Consider the following 22,678-nt stretch of genomic DNA (forward strand, 5'->3'; position numbering starts at 1 on the left):
AAGAACATAGCTGGAGGACCTGCCTTTGTTTCTTTATCACTGCCCTTGGCTCACAACCTTGGTTTGTTTATCTTTGTTTCAATGTTTCTTATTCACTGCCACTGAATTTCACTTTCTTTTTTCTCTGTCACTGTTACCTCATTGTTTTAGTTACTGCCTTGTTAATTTAGATAACTAGCTTAAAAACTTCAACTATACACCCTAGTCTTTGTGGTTCGACCCTGCCTTGCACACTCACTACAACAGACCCTGTGCACTTGCAGGTATCATTTCTGTGACTCTTTTAGAGATCCACCATTGTATGGAGGGGTTCAGCGGTCGGGGTTGGGTCTAGCAGTGAGGCTAGTCCAATTGGATGGATTTGGGTAGGTGCATGGGTCCGACTTTAGCCTATAAAAAAAAATGGTTCAAACACTTATAAAACAGTTCAAAATCACTTACCTTTTCATAGAATCCATGTTTAGGAGAGGTTGATCGTCTAAAGCCTCTTGTTCTTCTTCTTCTTGCTATTGAGCAATGAAAGCAAGATTTTGGTCTAATTTTTGTTGAGAAATAGATTTTGACTTCGATTGGGCATCTGATTTCTTTCGTGGAGGCATGGTTATGGATTCGGGTAGGTTAATCGACGAAGAAATTTTTGAATCGACGATGAAGAAGATGAATTTTTTTCTTCAAAAACCTTACCCTAAGAGTGCCGAAACTGATGGTGTAAGACAGGGGATATGTTTAGGTTATTTGATTTTAAATTTTAGGAAAAAGGGTGTATTAGTATTTTCATAATATTTTTTAATTAACCAAAGGGTATTTTAGTATTTTCATACCCAAAAATCACCCCTTAGCAGACACTATTGGTTGGGGGAAGTAATTTATATCCCCCAATTAGTTTAAATATCCCCAAATCGCGCGTTCTTAAATGGCCCAACACAACATTCTTAAATTTGAGCACATCATGGTAGCCTCGTTTATTGGGTTGTTTCTGGCTATTCGGCACACTAGCATTGCACAACACGCGGCGTGCAGATAAGTAAAAAACACAGCACGAAAAAACACGCTAAGAAAGCATGCCAAAGCGTGCATAAAGCACTACACAATAAGTTACAATACATCATTCACAAAAGAGTCTATACTCTAGCTAGCAAATTTTCGAGATTTTATTTTAGTTGTATTGACTTATTTCTATAAAGATAAATATAATATCTAAATATCTGAAAAATAATTTCTTTAGAAAACATAAAATACGTTTGTCGGTGCAACACAACAATACTTAATACGGGTTATTTTCCTGACACAAATACAACACATCAGAACACTTCCTCTAACACGACATAACACTTCATGCCTCAATCTCTGGCACAACACAACACGACACCCAACATGCTATGGACGTCACTTCGTGGAATGGTCTGGGCCAACACATTTTACACCTCTAATATCATTAGTACAAAACAAAGCTAGGCTAAGTTATCACGTGTTAGTGGTGGTCAGGATTTGTCCAGACAAAGATAAATCAAGGGATGTGGTTCTCCTGACCACTCCCTATAACTCGCACACGTGCCATTAATTCCAATATTATGAATGAAAAATGAATACTCAAGTCAATATATGGATTTTCAAAAATTATAACGGGGAGGTTCGAACTCATGACCTATTGTGTCATAAGAATGGCCTCTAACCAGTGTTCCACCTTGGTTGTAATTAATAGAAAAGATAAATCAACGGTGGTGGTTTGTTCAACTTAAATATCATAATTGCTTTATTAATTAGTGTTTCACTAATTGCATATAATAAATAATCTATTCATTATAAAGTTTTTTATTAATTAGTGTTTCACTAAGTGCTCATAATAAATGACTAATCATTGTTTAATTATAAATGTTTTCTTAATTAATTATAATATTTATTTCTATTAATAAGTAATTTTGATAAATAATATCAATAGACATTTTTGGCGACAATGAGTGGTAGAAGAGGTAGAGGCCGAAAGATTAGTGGTGTTTAAGGGCAGCACCAAGCACAATTATATATATATATATTTTTTATCGTAAAATGGGATACAAAGTCCATTTTTCACATGTATCCAACTTGACAAGAATTTTGTCTCCCTCTTTCCTCAAAATCCTGGCTCCGCCCCTGGTTTGTGGTGGAAGAAGTACTGACGGTGAGTGTTGGTGAGTAGTGATGGACAATATTAATTTTATGTTGTCGTTACAACATCGATAACATCGTAGTGTGGAAGATGTGGTTGGTTGCTTTTAACACTTTTGATAAATGAAGGTGCCATATATTTCAGGGATGATATCATACAAGACAGTATTTTCATGATCGTAGTTAGATCACCCAAATGGTACCCCTGTTATCTTTGATACTATATCGTATAAATCATGATTTTTTAATGTTAAAATAAAATTGATTGCGATACAAAAAAGAATATATACACGGAAAATAAATAATGAAACTAATCAATTGACGACATTTAACCCTAAACCTCATACATGGCATTTGTGATTGAAAATTAGAATTGCGTCCAACAACCTACATGGGGTGGGCGGCATTGATGGTGGCAGTGGTGGAGTCAAAAATTGACATTGAGGAGGCCTACTTTTTTTTTTAAATAAACATGTAAACTTTGATGGACTAAACCATAAATATATATGGACAAAGTACTATTTATAAAATAAACTAAAAAATTTATGTAGTTATTAAAAATTTAAGAGGTTAGAGCCAGGTTAGTCAACCCTTGGCTCTGCCACTAGGTGGTGGTGGATTAAAAAAATGGATTCATATGATTTTATGGTGGTGGCGGGTATCGGTGAACAAAAACATATTATGCTAATTTCGTAACGCTACAAAATATGTAACGTTATATTATAAAATATAAAATAAACTCGATAAAACACATGTCCATTTAAAAAAATTGGTGCAATCAGTTGCCATGTTATGTAATAACTAAACGAAATACACGAATCAAGATCAGAACATATGAAATTATTTATTATCGATTTGTCTATGTAAAGAGTGGTCAGGATTTGTCCTTGGCAAAGATAAATTTACCGTTGGGGTTTGTTCAACTTAACCATTTTTAAATGTTTTTTTAATTAGTGTCTCATTGATTGCTCATAATGATTAATTAAATTTCTATTATAAATGTCCCTTTAATAATCTAACATAAATAAATAATTTTATGAATAAATAATTTTACTAAAAACTATATTAATTCTAATGGTGGTAGTGGAAGTAGGGTTAGTATAAACGGTGACGGGTGTTTGTGAATGGTGGAGGCGGTAACATTACTATTGATGGAAGAAATAGTGGTGGTGGATGGATTTTATGGTGGTGGGTGTTGGTAACAGTAAAGGATAATAATAGATTTTGCTTTTTAGTGAGTTTTATTGACCGAGTAAAAAAAAAAATCTTCACAAAACATGCAACATTGTATTGTGAAAGATGTAATTGGTTGTTTTTAGTACGATTGATAAGGACAAAAACCAAATATTTCAAGGATGATATCAAAACGTATAAGACAATATGATCATGACTGTTGGATCACCGAAACGGTATCCGTATTATATAAAGGCAATTGGTATACCCGCGTAAGAGAACATTATCACTCTCTCAAGTACTATTACATCATCAATGTAGAGTTGTTTCGCGACAACTACCTACAAAGACAACAACTTTCACCCAATTCCCGATATAAAACGTTATTGACCGGGAAACTGTATTTGCATTCTAAAATATTTGTTTGAAAATTATGTTTGTTCATCAAAATCATCGTAAAAAACTCTAAATCATAAATTTAAATTTCGCCTCCGATGTTTATAGTTTTTTATATTTTACATCCTCAAATCATGCGACATCTTGGTTACAAATGAACAATATCAAATTACGGATCAATATATATAGGTTTCATTCAATGAGTTAGAAGGTATAGTAGATACAGATGGGTGGATCACACAATGCAGAACACGACTGAGAATACTTCAATAATTTGGTCAAGAAATAAGGTCAAAAATTTAAGATTAACTTTCTATAGGACTAATTAGATCGGCTTCGATAGGAGCCGACTAATGTATGGATTAATAATAATTTCCATGTAAGACAATTGTAAAACATAATTTGGCTAACTCTGCCTATGTAAAGAGTGGTCAAGATTTGTCCTTCCTCAATTCCTATGTCATGTGAGAAGAAGGTGATATCTAAGATTGAGGTACAATTCAAATCTATTAGATTCATACAATTTACAACTGGACGCTTTGAAAAAAATTGACGTGTTATTATTATTATTACAGGTAAAGGATACATTGACCACACTTGCGCAAATAGCTCACTTCACAAATGATTGGTGTTGCATGTACTGTCTATAATGCAACGATGAATTTGAGGAAACAAGGCACCAGAAGCAGTGTCCGGAGTATTTTGGATATAGTAACTTAGACCCGATGTAATACTTATGTTCTTTTTTTTTTTAGTTTTTCCACAATCTATTTATTTAAGAAAAATGAACATTGCAAATACATAACATCAACAAAAATTAGACAGATTGCGTTTGATAATAATGGCTACCGATGGTCCAGAAACGGCAAAAGAAAGGAATTGTTGTAGAAGAATGATGCGTGTTGTAACCACAACAAATTAATAAGATATTTCCCCCACTAATTAACTGGTAATATAGCGGTAGTAAGGATCATTCCCACATAGAGTTGTGTAATTGATATGTTATTTAGATAGCAAACTAAGATAAAACAAAAGGATTGTTTGATTAAAGTAAAATAAAAATAATAACAAATAAAATAAAGAGATGATTAAGGAATCCTTCGCCGTTACCAAGCGATAACTGGATTAGTATACTTATCTATCTTCGTTAGAATCATTCATCACCAACCGTAGAATAAAAGCTAGCTCAGTGCTATCCCCAAAACTCCTTTTACCACGGATGTGGAAGCTCTCCAATATCAGATTCTATTCAACGAACCACCAAGTAGTAGCTCACTCAAGGTGTAATCCAATCGAATGCTTTAGGCTTTGTGAATTAGGTTGATCCCAGTAGTTAAACTCTTAGCTCAAGGTCCACTTGCTGGTGTTATCTTCAATCGCAATTTCTCCATAGAATCCCTCTGCAAGGTCTCGCGATTTGTACTTGTGTATGAATTATTCGACGATTACTTATCTCCTAACTCAATACTAGCAATAGAACAATCAATAGACTAATTTAGTATGCATCCCAAATCAATCTAAGAATCACTCATAAACATTACATGTAGTGAAAACAAATGATATGATGATTAAAACTCTGAACAAACTTGTATAATAATAGAGCTTCACGCTAGAACATTGAATTCATCCTCAATCAGTAAAGTTTAGCCTCTCATGTTTACACTGTTTCTCGGTTTCCCCCTAAAAGAGGTAAACCCTAAAATATTAATGAAGAACAAAAGTGTGTTATGAGATGTAGAGATTTATTTAGGTCAGGTAGTGTTTCTTTTATAGTCTCGAAATTGTAAAAGTGCCCGTGTCAAATCCCGGTTGTGACCACTTGCCAAATACTAGCCAAATTTCCAAGTTAGCAAATATGACCGTGTAAAAACTTGCAAAGCAACTGATGGGCTTGCGTTCAAAGCTGAGAAGTCCAGCCCATTCAAATTCGTTCAGCTGTCAGTTCCGAAGAACTGACAGTATACCCTTCTGTTATATTCACGGACATACATCCCTCGGAGAAAATTTATTCTCCCTGGATTATTCTTTTCTCTCCGTCAGAATCTCGGACACTCGTATCTCCGTGAGTTTTTAATTTCCCTGGATTTTATTTTCAACAACAGCCATTCCACGGACACTCTAGTAATCGTGAGAAAATTATTCTCCTGAGTTTTGTAAAACTCGGTCACTTCTCAGCTCCTTCTTTCTCTGCTTCTCGTCACTCGAGCCCCAGCAAACCACCAACATTACCTTAGCAGCAAACTCCATCAGTGACCATTGATCACCATGATCTTATCGTCTTCATCTCATCATAGACTCGAGCTTCTCGATTGCAACCAACCACCACAGACTTCTCGACCTCGGCAAACCACAGACCTCCATCTGCTGTATCATCTCCCAACTCCCATTTTCGAGTTTCATCTCTGCCAACACTCCTCATCTGAACTCGAGATGCAATTCTTTATCACTTCCATCAACCAATGACAACAGTACCACCACTGCAGTTCGAGTTCCATCTGTTATTAACCACAGCACCACTGCCAATGTCGCAGCAACAATCGCAGCGAGCAAATACTCCCTGTCCTAACGTCCATGGTAGAAACCTTCCTGTCGAATATCACAGCAGCAACCAACACCAATACCGATCTTCGTCGTCTCCATCCAGAGTTCCATCTCAGCTTCCAAATATATACAAACCTGCTCTTATGCTAAAACTCATCATAGCAGCATCACTGCTAACACCGCTGTCGCAGGGATCATCTTCGCATTGCAGTTCTAACCCACTCGAGCTCTATTAAACTCTGCCACAGACTGTCGAGCTTCACCAACTTACATTAATCCCGATCATCATTGCCATCAATGGCATTAACAAACTCTGTAGCTTTCCATCTTCCATTAACCACCATCGTTTCCGGCATTCACTGCCATTATCATTACTTCCATTTCCATCACCTCTGCAGCTTCATCACTTCATTGCCATTCGAGTCACCGGAAATATCCTGAAGTTCATTGGATAACTCCAGCACGCACCACAGCATCGTCTAGTCTCATAACATCTCTATTCTCCAGTCCGTATACTTCTCTGCAGTCACCAGAATCATTACTGCAAGTGCCATCAATGGCAGAACCCAGACTGCAACTCGGTCCATCTTCATGCCTCTGCCAAGCTCGACCATCTTCTCTGTTTCGTAGCTCGAACTCTTGGTCTCTTCTCCATTTGCTATCATGACTGTAACACTCGAGACTCAGTCATAACCCATCTCTTTTAGTGGCTCTGGTATCTCACTGATGCTCACTTGATGGCCATCAACGTTGCAAACACTACCAGCAGAACTGGTTACGCCATTGAAAAGGAAATATACTCCGCTCGTTTCGTTGATAACGTGAGAAAGGAGGTGGCAGCCCCTAACAGTGTTGCAGGTGCCTTTATCTTATGAAGCGTGTCTGCCCCTTAACGTCTGATGGGGTGTCAATAGCAATCTTTGTTTAACTGTCGGTTTCGGATAACCAACAAGCTTAACTTCTCATTTCACCCATAACTTCTTCATATGACATCGGATTGACATCATTCTTTCGCCTTTGGTTTCGTCTTTTCGTCCTCTTCGAGATGATAGCAAGAACTCCTAGATTCGAACGATTTCCACTTGGTCTTTGACCCTTCTCCATTTGTAGACTTCACTTTTATAGCTCTTTTCACTTCTTTTCGGATGATTCACCTAGCAAAACATAAATAAAAGAAAACAAGAGTAATATACAATAATTCACAAGGATATATAACAACTACTAGCATGGATTCGACACTAAATATATGAAAAATATGCACTTAACAAAGAATTGTTGAGATATACGACGTATTACTTGATACAAATGAAAGAGGTATAACTATTTCGATTCTGAAATCACATAAAGTTCACAGTAGAAGATGACATCAAGTTTAAAGTTAGTAACAAACATAATATGGCTAACTAAAATGTTAAAAACAAACATGATACATAAATTTAGAAAGTCGTGGGACTTGAAGAGGCCAATTTTGAAAACTACAATCTTAGAAAGCAACGATCCACAATACCATAATTTGTTTTATAAATATTCAACGTAGAAGATGTCAACTTTTGGTAAAGTATCTATTGACAACCTATAAATTTGAAATAGGATCAGGGAATACAATATGTGTTCAAGGTTCTTTATGAGGTAATGTGTCGCCAGATTGTATTCCAAGTGAAGGTAGGAACATATGGAAGTGACAAAATGTCCAAGACTTTTGAAGTTACCAAAGCCTTCGTTAAGACGATCTGCTGGGCACAATACTTTGTTGAAGATTTAATGGCAGAGTGTTTGCATATATACAATCCCTTCGAAAAGGTAATTGGTACACACTTTAAACATTGTCATCTAATGGGTGTTGAAAAATTACAGGAAAATCATGTCACATTGGAGAGTTTGTATCATCAGTTCGATGCAAAAAAAATATTATTCTCTGCCTATTTGGAGGATCGACAACATGACCATGATAGATGAGTCAGCTGGAGCGTAATAGGAGCATGGGGAGACTTTTATGGACGATATTGATTAGTTGATTTCACTGAGATGAGCACTGCTGACGACATATTTCCAAAAAATATTTAACTTCCATGTTCATGTAGAGCATTATCTCATTATAAGCAATGAACCTAAATAAAAAAGTGTCTGGAAGTTAAGATTATATTTCTTTCGTTTGAGCAAATCTCCGGCAGTAAAATATAAAAGGAAAAAAACAAGAAAAAAAGAGAGGAAAATCCCAACTATTTTTATAACAAACCCATATTAAATTATAAGGAGTTGATAAGTATTCAAGACAAAAATTATACGATATATTAAAAATGAACCAACATCATGGTCCATGTCGTTACGGCACGGGTTAAGGGTTAGTATATTATATAATAGGGTTATTAGCTTTGTTGTTGGGTACATGGGTTGTTAGCTTAGGAGTGTGTCTATTTTTTGTTTCTCTATTGAACTTTGTTGTATTTTATTGGGCTTGGTGTTGCTTAAGAGTCTTTCCTCTTCTTTTTTTCTTTTTCTTCTAAGATGAATTGTAACCTTCTTCGCTAAAAAAATCTATAAATCAAGGCTGGTCAAACAACACTCCGCCAGAACTCAAAAGAAACTACGTACTATTGGATATGGGTGAGCATTTTTCCCGTAATCGGCGGATTTAACTGGGACCAACCGTATTTTTGCGGATGAGATTTTCGAAATCCAATGGAATACGGATTGGGAGCGGATGCAATCTTGAAAATATGTTGGACATCAATACCCGTTAGATTAAGAACATGCAATTGAGTGATATATAAAGTAATTGGGGGATATAGGAAAAAGACAAAAAAGGGGTTTGAATAGTAAATCAGAGTCACCCCCTATCCATGTATTTTAACTAATTCCTAATCTACCCCTCACTAACCAGGTTTAGTGGTTAAATATAATTAGCAAATTTATAATATTATTTGTTAAATGATTAGTATATTATTTTGGGTGAGGTCGGAGTAGAAGGAAGGAATATTTTGAGAGAAAGGTTTTGGGTGAAAATGGTGGATGATAGTGAAGAGATAAGTGTTGTTGAATCTTTAGCTCAACTATAACAACCAGTCTATCTAGAATCTTCGGCAAATGATAACGATTCACGGTTGCAATTTTTTGTGGAACCAACACCCATGAATTATGATTTTTATAAGCATGGAGATTTAATTACGTGAAGAACCAATGCAAGAAAGTAAGCAAACTCAATATACAATCACTTCAAATACTCGCATACCAGTGCTAATGTGCTGAAATTCGACTTATTTCTCTTTGATTTCGCCATTTTTATATATGAAATAGCTCGGTGCTGGCAAGGACGCAGTATGAATACAATGCTGGCATCACCCAATCGGCATGGTATTCATGCTACAACCATGGCGCTTTAAATTTCATGTCGGCATTGTAAGAACAAAACAAAGCTATGTTAGTAAAAAAAAAGTTACTTTTTACCTACCACAGAATATTCTCTCGGCATGGTCCAATACGAAACTTACCATGCCGGTACCTTAAAAAGAACATACAAGAGACAATGACTTCCGAAGTTAAAAGCCGGCGGTGTTGGTTACATACCGAGCATGCCGGCACAATTTACCGGCATTGAACTGAATTTGTCAACCATGCCAGCAAAGTGTATCCCGGCGTTGTTATCCGATGATAATTCCATGCCGGCAGCGTTAGAAATTTTGTTATAATTATCAATTCATTTCGATCATATGTCGGCATTGGCGGCACATTGTCGAGCATGCCGAAACAGTGATCCAGCATAGTTATATACGTTCTTCTCTTTTGTTTCTTAGATTGTGACATATAATGATCCAACAAATGCAAAACCGCTAGGTTGGGATATGTCGGAATACTATAAAATTTGTCCGATATGTCATCAAAGAATACATTTCACCTAGTATTTTGAACTTGAACCACTACACCATTTTTAGTGATTCGTAATGGAACAGTTATGTTGCAAAGCGGGGTTGCAACAGTTTACGAAAGTCGATGTTGCTAATCTTCGCAACGGCACATAAGAAGTTGCGAATTTTCGGTCACAACAGTTTGAAACTGTTGCGAAACTGAAATTTCGTAACAGATAATTGCAGTTGCGAAGTTTTTAACATCCAAATATAGTGGTTTTGACTGGTCAAAACCAGGTCAAAATAAGGGTTCCCTGTAACAAATTATGTTTAAAGTAGAGTTCCCCTGCAACTTTTTCAGAAAAAATTACTGACGAAATTCACTGAAATGCTTCAGTTTTTAGAGGCAAAACATACACGCATAAGTTTCTACACCACATAATTTTCTATTATTGAACAAAGAAATCTTCCAATTCAAAAAGAGAGGCATACATGGGTTTACTCTTACGTTTATAAGGAATGAGAAAGAATGCAACTAGGAAAACATAGTCATTTCCTAAATTGGTTTTCCTTCAAATAATGACAAGTAACAGCGAAATAAAGAAATTTCAGTAGAGAAACATACTGGTGAGCAGGGAGGGAGTGTTGTAGTCCAGTTTCCAGTTGAGATTCCCTCCCAACTCCCAACTATAAAAAGGAATCATCCGTACTTCATCAATCTGAGATTTCCTCCCAACTACTTGTAGCCTTCAAGGACCACAAAGCTTCCAGCTGATTATACACCTTCTGCAGTATGTTCCTTCTCCAATTCCTGGAAAAAAAATTCAAAAATATCGTCAGTTCTAAATAACCAAACCAAATAAGAGCATTACATCTGAAACAAATACATTTACTGTGTTTTTGTCAACAACCAAACCAATTTTTTGAGAATGATACACAATAACACCAGTTCCGAAAAAGTGTTTTGAGTGCACCTAATCTATAAAGTGTCCAACACATATATGCAAACATAGGGAACCATTCCTGGATAAAGTGAGATTTAGTAGTCACATTGTTAGTGAATACTATTATAAATAAAGATAGTAAAGTACTTCTAATCAACAAATTTCCATCTAGTGGCTTTATTACTTAAATTCTTGGATGCGCAACAGATTAGGTTAGATACCGAAAAAAGTTACGGTCAAGTGGCGTAAAAACAAGCATCATTCTGTAACTGCAATATGTACCTTGCTGCGGTGGCGGTCCACGTAGCTTATGTATTCCAAAGGGACTCGAGCACCCCTAGACAGCTCATCATATAGCACTAGTATTAGGTCATCCAGCTGTGGTATCTCTTTACCTGCAAATTTCTTTATGATGGCATGGCGAGGAACAACTGTTCTAGAAAGCATGTACCTGGATTATGCAGTTTAATAGCTGAGTCATCAGTTGGAAACAATAATAGAAATATGCTATGTTGCAGCTCTGTTGGTAATTTATACAAAATTATACAAAGAATTAGAAGTTTAATGGTAAAATTATTTGTTTACCAGATCTTTGAAGGGAAAGAAAAAGTAAAAAGAAATTTAAAAAAGAGTAAAAAACAACACAAGGGAAGAATGGATATCTTCAGCACCTAACCTAGTGCAGACTTACCCGGGTTCAGCAACATACACTAGGCCACATTCGAAACGGAAATTTCCTGCATGCATTATAGATAAGGAAAAGGAAGTTAGTTATCTTCGAAGATAACACTGCATATGATTAACAACCTCTCGCATGAACCAGCTTCCCACAATACAATGTCTCCAACACTGGTACCAACTGAAACATAGAAATAACAAAAAAGAAAGTAAGTTAACATAATGAAAAGAAGGGATAAGGCATTCTACTAATTAAAGTGGATCATGATGAAAAATAAAATTCTAAAGGTAGAAAAAAAATCATATAGAACTCAAACAAGCTGACCCAAAGTAGAGTTTGTTGAATGGGATGAAAATCCATGCTTGTGGGAGATGATCCCTGACTAAATTTCCTCGTAACAGTCTTGGCAAAATCATCCTTGAGCTGAAAGCTTGTGTATGACTTTGTCTCGGATAAGTTACTGGTAATATATTGACAAGAAAGTTACGCTACAAATTTTTATGTCAACATCAATTGGAAGTGGAAACATACTATACTTATACAGAAGGATTCATAGTCTCTAGGCAGTGACATTTCATAAAATATCTATTCACATACTTAAGCTACATATTAGTTGCAATCAAGACTTGAGTCCGAGTGACTGAAAAGATTACATCATTTATTGGTTGACTACCGTCTACATTCAAACCATATAAACATAATAAACTGCAAACTGGTGTTGTTTCTAGCGAATATCAACAAGTTAGGTCTGAAACTAGAAATAACAAACTACAAACTAGGATAATTCATATCTCACTGGAAAAGTATGATGAAACATAACTTAGGTTGGAAAGAAACATGATACGAATTCGAAGGAGAATGTCTTTGAGCTGTATGATGCTTCTAGTATGTCAAAAATGTTTCCCGAGATTCCAGGTTCTAACTTCTCAGAAAAATGATGTAATAAATCAGAACTCGTAAGTTCGGATAAAGTGTACACTCTTTATAAAGGAAAAATAAAGTATCCAAAAGTACCTTGTGGGTTCATAAAACAGGTTCGTAGCAACCCCGGCCCTTCCATCGGCAATCACGACTCGACCTGATACTTGTTCAACATTAAATAATCTAAAGTAAAACAACCCAGAGAGCTTAAAATTTTCTATTCAATGTCAAGTATCAGTAAGGCATTTCAATTGAAGTACAAGGAAATTTGGTTTGTAAGGACAGATACTTTTTAAAAACATAACCGAATTTGTGCACTTTACAACACCATAGAGCTAGATTCAAGTTCAACACGCTGAAAACTTGTAACAAGGCATTCATCAGAATTTTCGAACTATCAAAAACTAACCACGAGATCTCAAACCATTACAAAATTATTAAAGCATACAAGAATCTCAAACTGTGACCGCAACATCATCATCTCTCACCTATATGACTGTGAACAATGAGATGCAACAAAACCTGTAAAAGAGCATTTCCTCCATGAAGAAACTCAAAAGAGAACTGAAACTAAACATCTCACAAGGGAAAAGAACTAAATCCTAACAATGACTTTGAACACAAAAAAGATACAAGCAAAGAATAAAATTAAAACTAAAAGCAACCTAATGACAACAATTATGCTTAAGTTGTTAAGATTGAACTTAATGTTTAAACTTTAATATATTATACAGAACGAATCCTAGATAGAAACTATGATATATGCACCAAAATTAGTATTTGCAAGAAAAATACCCGAATCATTTCCAGCTTGAATTGAAACTGTCATTGCATTCGCTAACCCTACAATATACTCCAAATCACCAACAACAATAAATCATTACCAAAATCCTAAAAAATCTAACCCAACAAAATAAAAACAAACCCAAATCATAACTCAAAATTAGAAGACCAGTTGTGTTAACTCAAAGCGTTGTTCCTCTTCATGATCTCTCAAATCAAAAACCCTAGTACTGTTAGCATTTTCTTGTTAACCTAAGAGAAAAGGGGTTTCACACAAAATCGGATTCAATTAAATCCAGAATCAAAAATCAAATCAAGCGAAACACTTCATTACACTTAAAGGAAATGAGAAGTTCAGGCCTTCTCTTTTTCTTTGTGCAGAGTTTTTAGAGACTAGCTAGAGAAGAGAAACCGAACCCTAAAACAACTTTTATACGTAAACCTAACAACCCTGAGTCAGAAAATGAATTGGTCGGCTTGATTTGGGATTTGAGATTTCTGAAATCACTAAATCATTCGAATTTCAGATATGAAAGAAGAGAACGATAGAACAGTAAAGAGAACGAGAGAGAGAGAGTACTGTGAGATTTTTGTTCGAAAGAGGATAAGATAGAGAATGAGATAGGCTAAACCTGAGTCAGTTTTGAAGCTGACTATCTGAATGGGCTGAAACCGAGCCAGCTTGAAAGTGTGGGTAGCCATACTCACGAGTCGCATGCGTACATCTCCAATCTGTTGCGAATTGGAACGAAGTAAAACTGTTGCAAGTTTTGTAACTAATAAAGCGTTGCAAAATTTTTGCAACTGAAACTCGCAACTGAAAATTCGCAACAGAGGCTAAGCTGTTTCGACTTCTAGTTACTAATCTTTGAATTTGGTGTAGTGAACTTTATAATATCCCATGATTGTCCTTATGTAGGGAATAGAAACTAAAGATGAAGCAATCAATTGGGCTTTGGAGACGTATCGTAAGAATATGTGTGTGCTAGTGAGGAATACTCAAGGTTCAAAGATTCGTTTTGAGATGCCTTGCGAGAGAAGTGAGTCATACAAAAAGAAGAATAACCACAAGATTAAGGGTTATGTGTATCTAAAGAAGACTAATAGGTTATACAAGACTCGTACGAGGAAGGATAATTGCCTCTTTAAGCTTGTATTCAATTTCAGAGGAGGTGAATGGAAATGTTTGGTGTGGTTCGGCCGCCGTAACCACGATGATCCGGAAACCTTTTTTGGTCACTCCGTAGTTGTGAAGCTAAAATCTCATGAAATGGAGGATGTAAATATATTGACCAAAGCATGTCTTAAACCAAGAAAAATTCTCAACGGCTTTAAGGAGAAGGATTAGACGAACGTTTCTTCTCTGCATACAATTTATAGTGCACAAGCAACTATTAGAAGAGTAGAATGGGAATGTAGGACGGTTATGCAAGAATTTAAGAAGTTATCCTTTGATCACAACTACACGCGCATCATTGAAAAGGGCGCATCCCTTGATTGCAAAATTGGATCGTACATGCTTTGGTGTTCTTATGATGAATTGCACCTACAAGAAAAACAAATACCATATGCCATTGTTCAACATCGTGGGGAAAATATCGGATAAGGTATCATTGACATTATCTTGGTGTTTAATGCGAAACGAGTTGGATTACAATTATAATTGGGCATTACGACAACTGAAGTTACTCTTCCGTGAAAATCATCTTATGATGGTCATCATAACCGATAAGAATGACTCATTAATAAATGCAATCTCCGACGTTTTCCTGGATGCACAAAATTTCTTATGTACATATCATATACGTTGCAATGTGCAGAAATCTTGTCATGCTTTGTTTGAACCCACAAAGGCAGTAGAATGATTGTTCAACTTTCGGAAGACGTTCGCACGAAGAAACTATCCCCAGAAGAAGAAAAAGAAGAAGAGAGATAAAAGATTAAAGAGCAAGTGGGAAAGGAATACGATAAAAATCATAAAAAGTAGTTGGAATTTCAAAGATATTAGGAGAAAGTTTATTGGTCTCTTACCGAGGATATGTACGAAAACAATTTGAACAAATTTATTGCCAATTGGAATGAAGGGTATCCAAGTGTTGTCTCGTATTGTCGGAAGCAATGGTTGGATAAGTACAAAGAAACATTTGTGCGTGCATGGAAAAACCTGTATATACACTAAGAAAATGAAGCATCTAGTATTGTGGAGTCCGCTTATGGGAGATTTAAAGGTATCCTTGAGTCTAACCAAGGAGACGTGGTCACGGTGAAGAGCCGACGTGTCATAGTAGCCAAATAGTCTTTGCGGATCGCGCGGTTGACCCCAAAATTTCCCACCACCAAGATCAGATAACATGTCATCAGGATGAGGAAGATGCGGACCATTTTGTTTGACTATTTTCTTCTTCTCTTGTTCTCCTTTTACCGGTTGTTCGACTCCACCTTCATCTTGTCCCGATCCTTCACCTTGTGTTATTTTTTGACTTGACCCATCGTCTTCCTCTTCATCGTGCTCATCATATGATTCTCCATTACGATCACATATTTCTGTTTTTCTACAGTCCCTACTCTCCCAAACTTTCCCTCTTGCAGAACCTGCCCCCCAAAACGCTTATTGCAGACTAATTATTTTCCTCGAGGAGGCAGAGACTCGGGAGTGCCAAGAGTGTTCTTTTTTCTTTTTCTGAACGCCAACATCTTTCCTTTTTCCTTTCTTAATTTACTTGGATTTATTCCTATATCAAAAGACATACGAAATAAATAAACAACAACTAACAATCATATCTGGGTCCAGCATATATATACGCTGAATAACGACATTGAACCATAAGTGCCGACATTGTTTTACGAAAGACCGACCATGCCGTAAAGAGAAAACTGCATTGAAATAAATAAAGAAACTATGTTGGATTATAAAACAAAGATTAAGGAGTTTTCTGTAGTCTTTTACAAATAATCTGGCATTGTCTATCGATAGCTAGACCATGTGAAAACAGGTACCAACATAGATATCGAAATGACGACAATTCCGATAATATTAAAATTCCTCAGTTCTTCTTGTAACCTAAATAATAACTGCCGGCGTAGAACTTAAATTACAAACAATGTCGAAATCCAATGTCGGCATGGTATTCAACCTAAAATTAATGCCGGAATCAAACATACAGTTTCAGGTGATTATTAAGATCTTAGCCGGTATGGTAGTCATATTAAAATCAATGTCGAAAGGCTATACCGACATGATATTCATACTAATTCCAAAGACGGAATTGACTGTAACAGAACTGCTTAACTTTAGGGTTCGTGAATCAAACCTAAACCCACTATTCTAAATCGATTGGAACACTTATAAACAGTTCAGAATAACTTACCTTCTCACAGAAGCCATTTCTTCGAGAGTTTGATGGTCCAAATCCTCTTCTTCTTCTAGAGAAATCAGATTAATCCTTTCTTCTTATTTTTATTGAGCTACCAATTTTGAATTGAGTTTCTTTCGTGGAGGCATGTTTACAGATCCGGGTAATCGACGAAGATATTTTTGAATCGACAATCAATCGACGATGAGTTCGTGTGACCAATGAAGAACAAAGAATTTTTTTTTAAAACCCTAACCTTAGAGTGTGCTGGAACAGATGAGGAAACGAGGGATATGAATTTGGTTTCTGATTTTTAGTTTTTTATTTAGATGGAAGGGTATTATAGTCTTTTCAATATGTTTTTAATTAACCTAAAGGGTATTTTAGTATTTATACCCAAAAAACACCTTTTAGCAGAAACTATTAGACGGGGATATTAATTTATATTCCCCAATTATTTTATATATCCCTCAATTGCGCGTTCTAGATTAAGGGTATTTTTATAGTTATTAAAAAATACGTAGATAGTTTAGAAATTCTTAAGGTGTTTGCTTGGAATGCGCACTGTGAAATATAATCATTATGCAATTCTGAATAAGCAAGAGATGGTTTTCTATATTTTTCAAGCTTCCATGTGAACTTGCCTAATATTGGCACTTAATATCTACCAATTATGAAGTAGTTGACTCCAACGCAAAATGGTCTAAGTCAATGACGTATGATGAGTTAATAATATTCCTAGTGAATTTGTTTGGATAAAGAACATTTTTTCTTCTTTTTTTTTTTTCGAAGAAAATAAAAGAGGAAAACATACTTCACCGGCCAAGTGGGATAAAGGAGGATATGTAAATCGATGGCTCCACACGGATACTCTACTACATGATTTTTGGTCTCAAATCCAATCACAAGCCAGGAAAATATAATGCTGAATCGGAATATTTTTGGTCCTACATGAGTATTAGGACCACTAAGAGCAACTACAGTGGACGACTAAACCTAAATTTGGTGTCGAGTGGGCTGGCGTAGTGGGACGGACCATCGATCAAAATTTGATCAAAGAGTAAAACTGGGACCAAATTTGGTCGGCGATTAAGACCAAATCCAAATATAGTCGGACGTTTATATAATGTCCGCCTACCTGACGGGCGTTGGTATAATGTCCGCCTGTAGTCGCGCGTTCGTAAAGTTAACGCCTGATGCAGGGCGTTGGTATAATGTCCGCCTGGATGGGGCGTACGTAAAGTTAACGCCGGACACCCAGGCGTTGATATAGTCATGATCCCAATTTTGAAAAGTTTTGAAAACTTTCCTTGGGGCGTTGTCTTTATCAACGCCCCATTTTTTTTTTTTTTTTTTTTTTGAACCCGGGCGAACGTATAATCTCCGTCCCACACACCAGGTGTTGCTATAGTTTACGCCCCATACAGGCGTTATCTTTATCAACGCCCCATACCAGGCGTTATCTTTATCAACGCCCCATGCCAGGCGTAATCTTTATCTACGCTGGACGATGAAGCGGACTTTATATCAACGCGCGACCAAATTTACTCGTCACCCGCTACGCCACAGGAGAGACTAAACCCAAATTTGATCTTTTTTTTTAGTCTTTGGTCTTTAGTTATGCTCGCACCACTGTGGACGCTCTAATGATCAGCGGCCCAACGGCTAAAGGCAAATTTTTTCCAAGCAACTGAACATGCGTCTCTCCGTCTTTGTGACATACTCCTTCGAGTGAAGGATTGAGTGTATGAAAATGTCTAGGTGGATGTCATGGACCTCCCTGTGATTCCACAACAAGATCTATAGTAACTAGTGTATTGTAAGAATTGATTTCCTAAACATTCAAATAACTATTGCAGCCACACTAAACTCAGTTTTTCTTCTCTTTTCTTTTCATAACCCTAACTATTACAGGACTGGGGCTTATAAAGCTAGACCTCAACTCCTATATCCAACGGCTATAATGCCATCAGATTTTTACATCTAACCCACTTAATACAAATGATAAAGACACGTATTGTTTGGATGAAAGCTACCAACTACAGATTATGCTAAATACTGGCAACGAAGTGATACAGGCACTCTCCTCCTAGGCTTGGGACATGACAATGAAAGTACTAGTTTCGTTAGCCATATAGTAACACCTAGTTTGATCATTTTTTATCAAACTTTTTCATTTTGAAAGAGAGTTTTCATCCCATATCCCTTGCTTTTAGGAACGGATAAAGGAAAAAATAATAATCCAAAGAAGATAAAAGAAGAAATTAAAACATACTGGTTGGCGAATTACTTAACGCACACAAAGTCGGCAAAAGGAGAGGAGTGAAATGGATGTGTAAATCTATGGTTGTTCCACACGGATGCTTCTAGTGCATGGTTTTTGATCTCAAAACCTATCACAAGGCAGGAAATTATATAAGGTGTGAGTTGTCGTTGGAGTTTAGGACCACTAACTTTTAACAATGCGTACCCCTGAATAAGAGAAGGAAGAAAATATACACCACATAGGGCTATTATTAAACCTCTCTGACCTAAGGTTTTTATTAATCATCAAAGTAGAGTAGATAGATATTATACATTTTCTGTAAGATAACATTTGCGAATTTTATTTCCACCCTCCTAATGTTTGATGCCTATATATAGACTTAGCTACTTTGTGATCTATATATTGCAACAACTAAGCAAACAAACCTAGCTAGCTAATACTCATTTCATTTCGTTCCACACCTTCATTCTAGATATCTCTCTTTCTTTCCGTGTCTTTCTAGCTAGCTTGACAATATATAAGAAACAAATGCCAAGACCGCAAAGAGATCCAGTGGTAGTAGGAGGGATAATTGGTGATGTATTGGATCCCTTCAAAAAATCAATAGAAATTAGAATTGCATATACTTCTAGGAATCTCACCAGTGGTTGTGAACTAAAACCGTCTGCTGCTGTTGATCATCCTAGAGTTGAGATTGGTGGTGATGACATGAGGACCTTTTACACTCTGGTATAGTGGTTACTTCCTCTTATTTTTTTCTCATGTTAAATATATGCATGAACTAACCATGCACGTATGTAGACCTTTCTAGTTTGAATCTCATCAAATATTAACTGCATATATTATATATTATATGTATGTACTTTCATTGCAGGTCATGGTAGATCCTGATGCACCAAGCCCTAGTGATCCAAGTTTAAGAGAATATTTGCACTGGTACGTTCTACTCTCATGGTCACATGTATGTCCATTCCAAGTGTTTTGGATAGATAGTGTACTTTGTCATGTCCTACAGCAAAGTTGACAAATCCGTGAGGTGTATCTGTGTGTCTATGTATGGAGCAATTGACTTGAGGTTGCATCACTTTGATAAGCACCGTAGAGCGAGCGGCAGAGTGATCAAATAACTTATTTCGTCATAGTAATTAATCAAAAGTGCTATCGATCAAAAAAATAACATCAGTGATCAAAGAACTTCGTTTCATTTTTTGGCAGTATATCTCATATACTGTAATGTGAGTTCAAATTTTGTCAACACCAAATCCTATACTGTAAAAAGAAACAAAAATGGGAGGAAAGGGGGAAAACACTCATATCACTGAAGGAATATTGAACTTATTATGTTGACTCTCGTGAATTGTTTCGTTTTAGGTTGGTTACTGATATCCCAGGAACAACAGGAGCAACTTATGGTATGAAAACAAAGCTAAATGAAAAGAAACTTGCACCCTAATTATTTTGCAGCATTTATATTCGATAAGGAAAATGAGATGTCTCTATTTTGTTTGGGCTGGCAATGCATCATAAAACACAACCTCTTATCTAATTGCACTTTCTTTTTTTATCATATTCTTTTCGCTTTTCCCTATTGCCATTTTCAAAACAAATTTTTTGGACTCTAGGAATAGAACTAGTGCATGATTAGGTTTCGGATAATCTGTTTGCCAACTTGCTCTGAAATTTATTTCTTTTTTCTGTTTTGAATTGAGAATCTATCTTCGCGCAGTTGTTGCTTTCTTCTACTTCTTCTACCTCTTGTAGATGTTATATTCTTTGTGTATAATCATTTTTTCAATGGTAGTACCTTCCTTTCTTATCAAACAAATGAAAGCGAAAAAAAGAAAGAAAACTACTATATGGTCCCAATCTGCCTCCAAAAATTTGGTTAACTTTGAATATTTTTCTTTCTGAGAGAATATCTGTTTTATATGACATGTACTCGGTGAGAATCATAAAATAAAAAAAGTCGCAACAAAAGCTATGAATTCTTTTGTTAGTAAACGATTCCCTTACCTTTGTTGTGATAGCAAAAGAATATGGTCCATGCCCAACTGAGAAAACACGACAAAGTGATTCCCATTCCTTTTCTACTGATGGTAAACATGGGGTTAGAAAACGAAAAGTTTGATTAAACGGAAACGTTTAGTTATAGTCCGACTTATCATCAAGATATATATAGATTTTATTCCGCTAAATTTTACACCAAATCCATAGACCACTATGTTAACATCATTTAAACACTAGATATAAATTGGTGAATCCTTCTATGAATGGTACGTTTCATACGAAAACTATGTCTAATTTGGTACATTTGGTGAATCCTTCTAAGAATGGTACGTTTCATACGAAAACTATGTCTAATTTGGTCCTCAGGAAGCATCTTGGGATCATTCAGTCATTCGATTTGTGTCACCTAGTCATATTTTCTGCCTACATAGTGTCGTTTTTTGTTGACTCGGTTGTATATTTTACAGGACATGAAATCGTAACATACGAAGCACCTAAACCGACTGCGGGGATTCACCGATATGTTTACGTTTTATTTCGACAACTTGGTCGACAAACAGTATATGCTCCAGGGTGGTGTCAAAATTTCAATACTAGAGATTTTGCTGAAATTCACAATCTCGGACTGCCTGTTGCAGCAGTATACTTCAACTGCCAGAGCGAGAATGGCTCTGGAGACAGAAGAATATAAGAAAATATCCCGTAAAACTGGGTCATGAAGCAAAGTAAGATATCTTATAAGAATCGCTCTACTATTATAAACCCAACAACTGCTGAAGACAATCAGTTAGCTAGTAACCATCTCATGACAAGATTCTGATTCCAAATATCAGTTAGCACCCATTTAAATTTTCTCTCCTGCTCCTTTGAAGAATGATAAACATTATGCAATCGAAGTCGTATTCTCATAGTCGGTGGTTCTTTAATTTCAATTTCGATGTGTATCGCTATTACACATGCGCCGTGTCCATGAACTAGGGTCTGCATTATTCTGTATTAAGACCTCTTTTTTGTATTTGTAAGTATAGCTTGCCCTTTATTTCTGGATGCAATTTATTTTCTGTAATACATTTGGCTCACAGGAAAGTAAGCTTTTGAGATTTTGTTCAAGGAAAAATATTGTCTTTATGTCTAAAGGGGAAAACCGGAGGTGGAAGCCCCATTTCAGAGCCAAGTATATGGTTGAAAAGATGCAATTTAACACTTATAAATTCATAAGAGAGAAATCGATGTTCACAATTTAACACAATCACCAAATCATAATTAACTGATATTTTTACGCACTCAACGGGGGAAAGCAACAACACAAAATTCAAGTTTATTAGTGCTGGCTAATTTTCTAACACCTCTGAGAACACTCTCATACACTCACACACACTTTACTCTGTTACATTTTTGTACACGTATAGTCTCTTATAACTTCCTTGGCTGTTATTTTTTTTTATTTATTTTTTTTGCAATGATATTGAGTAGATTGAGATCTTGGTATAGGAGAGTATAAATGTACGCGAAAATATTAACAAAACAAGTAAGTTAATCAAGTAAAGATCAAAAGAAAGCGATTGGTTGGGAAGTAAGACATATATTGTGTGAGTGACAAGAGATCAGGTAGATAAACCACGCTTCAT

At 36.0% G+C, this 22,678-nt stretch overlaps 1 protein-coding gene across 1 annotated transcript; it reads left to right on the top strand.

The window, feature by feature from the left end:
* The first annotated feature begins 19,459 nt into the window (after positions 1-19,459).
* LOC113325992 (protein HEADING DATE 3A-like) lies at positions 19,460-22,214 on the top strand. Its single transcript, XM_026573810.1, has 4 exons — positions 19,460-19,772; positions 19,918-19,979; positions 20,415-20,455; positions 21,518-22,214. The coding sequence occupies exons 1-4, from the start codon at positions 19,572-19,574 to the stop codon at positions 21,739-21,741; spliced, it is 528 nt and encodes a 175-aa protein (XP_026429595.1). The 5' UTR covers positions 19,460-19,571; the 3' UTR covers positions 21,742-22,214.
* The last annotated feature ends 464 nt before the right edge of the window (positions 22,215-22,678 follow it).

This window comes from Papaver somniferum, unplaced genomic scaffold (assembly GCF_003573695.1).
Source record: "Papaver somniferum cultivar HN1 unplaced genomic scaffold, ASM357369v1 unplaced-scaffold_10, whole genome shotgun sequence".
Taxonomy (NCBI): Eukaryota; Viridiplantae; Streptophyta; class Magnoliopsida; order Ranunculales; family Papaveraceae; genus Papaver; species Papaver somniferum.

What these genes read in the sequence shown, in the direction of transcription:
- LOC113325992 (XM_026573810.1), top strand. Translation starts at nt 19,572, where the DNA reads ATGCCAAGACCGCAAAGAGATCCAGTGGTAGTAGGAGGGATAATTGGT. An exon ending in TTAAGAGAATATTTGCACTG is followed by an intron (nt 19,980 to 20,414) that starts GTACGTTCTACT and finishes GTTTCGTTTTAG; the next exon opens with GTTGGTTACTGATATCCCAG. An exon ending in AACAACAGGAGCAACTTATG is followed by an intron (nt 20,456 to 21,517) that starts GTATGAAAACAA and finishes TATATTTTACAG; the next exon opens with GACATGAAATCGTAACATAC.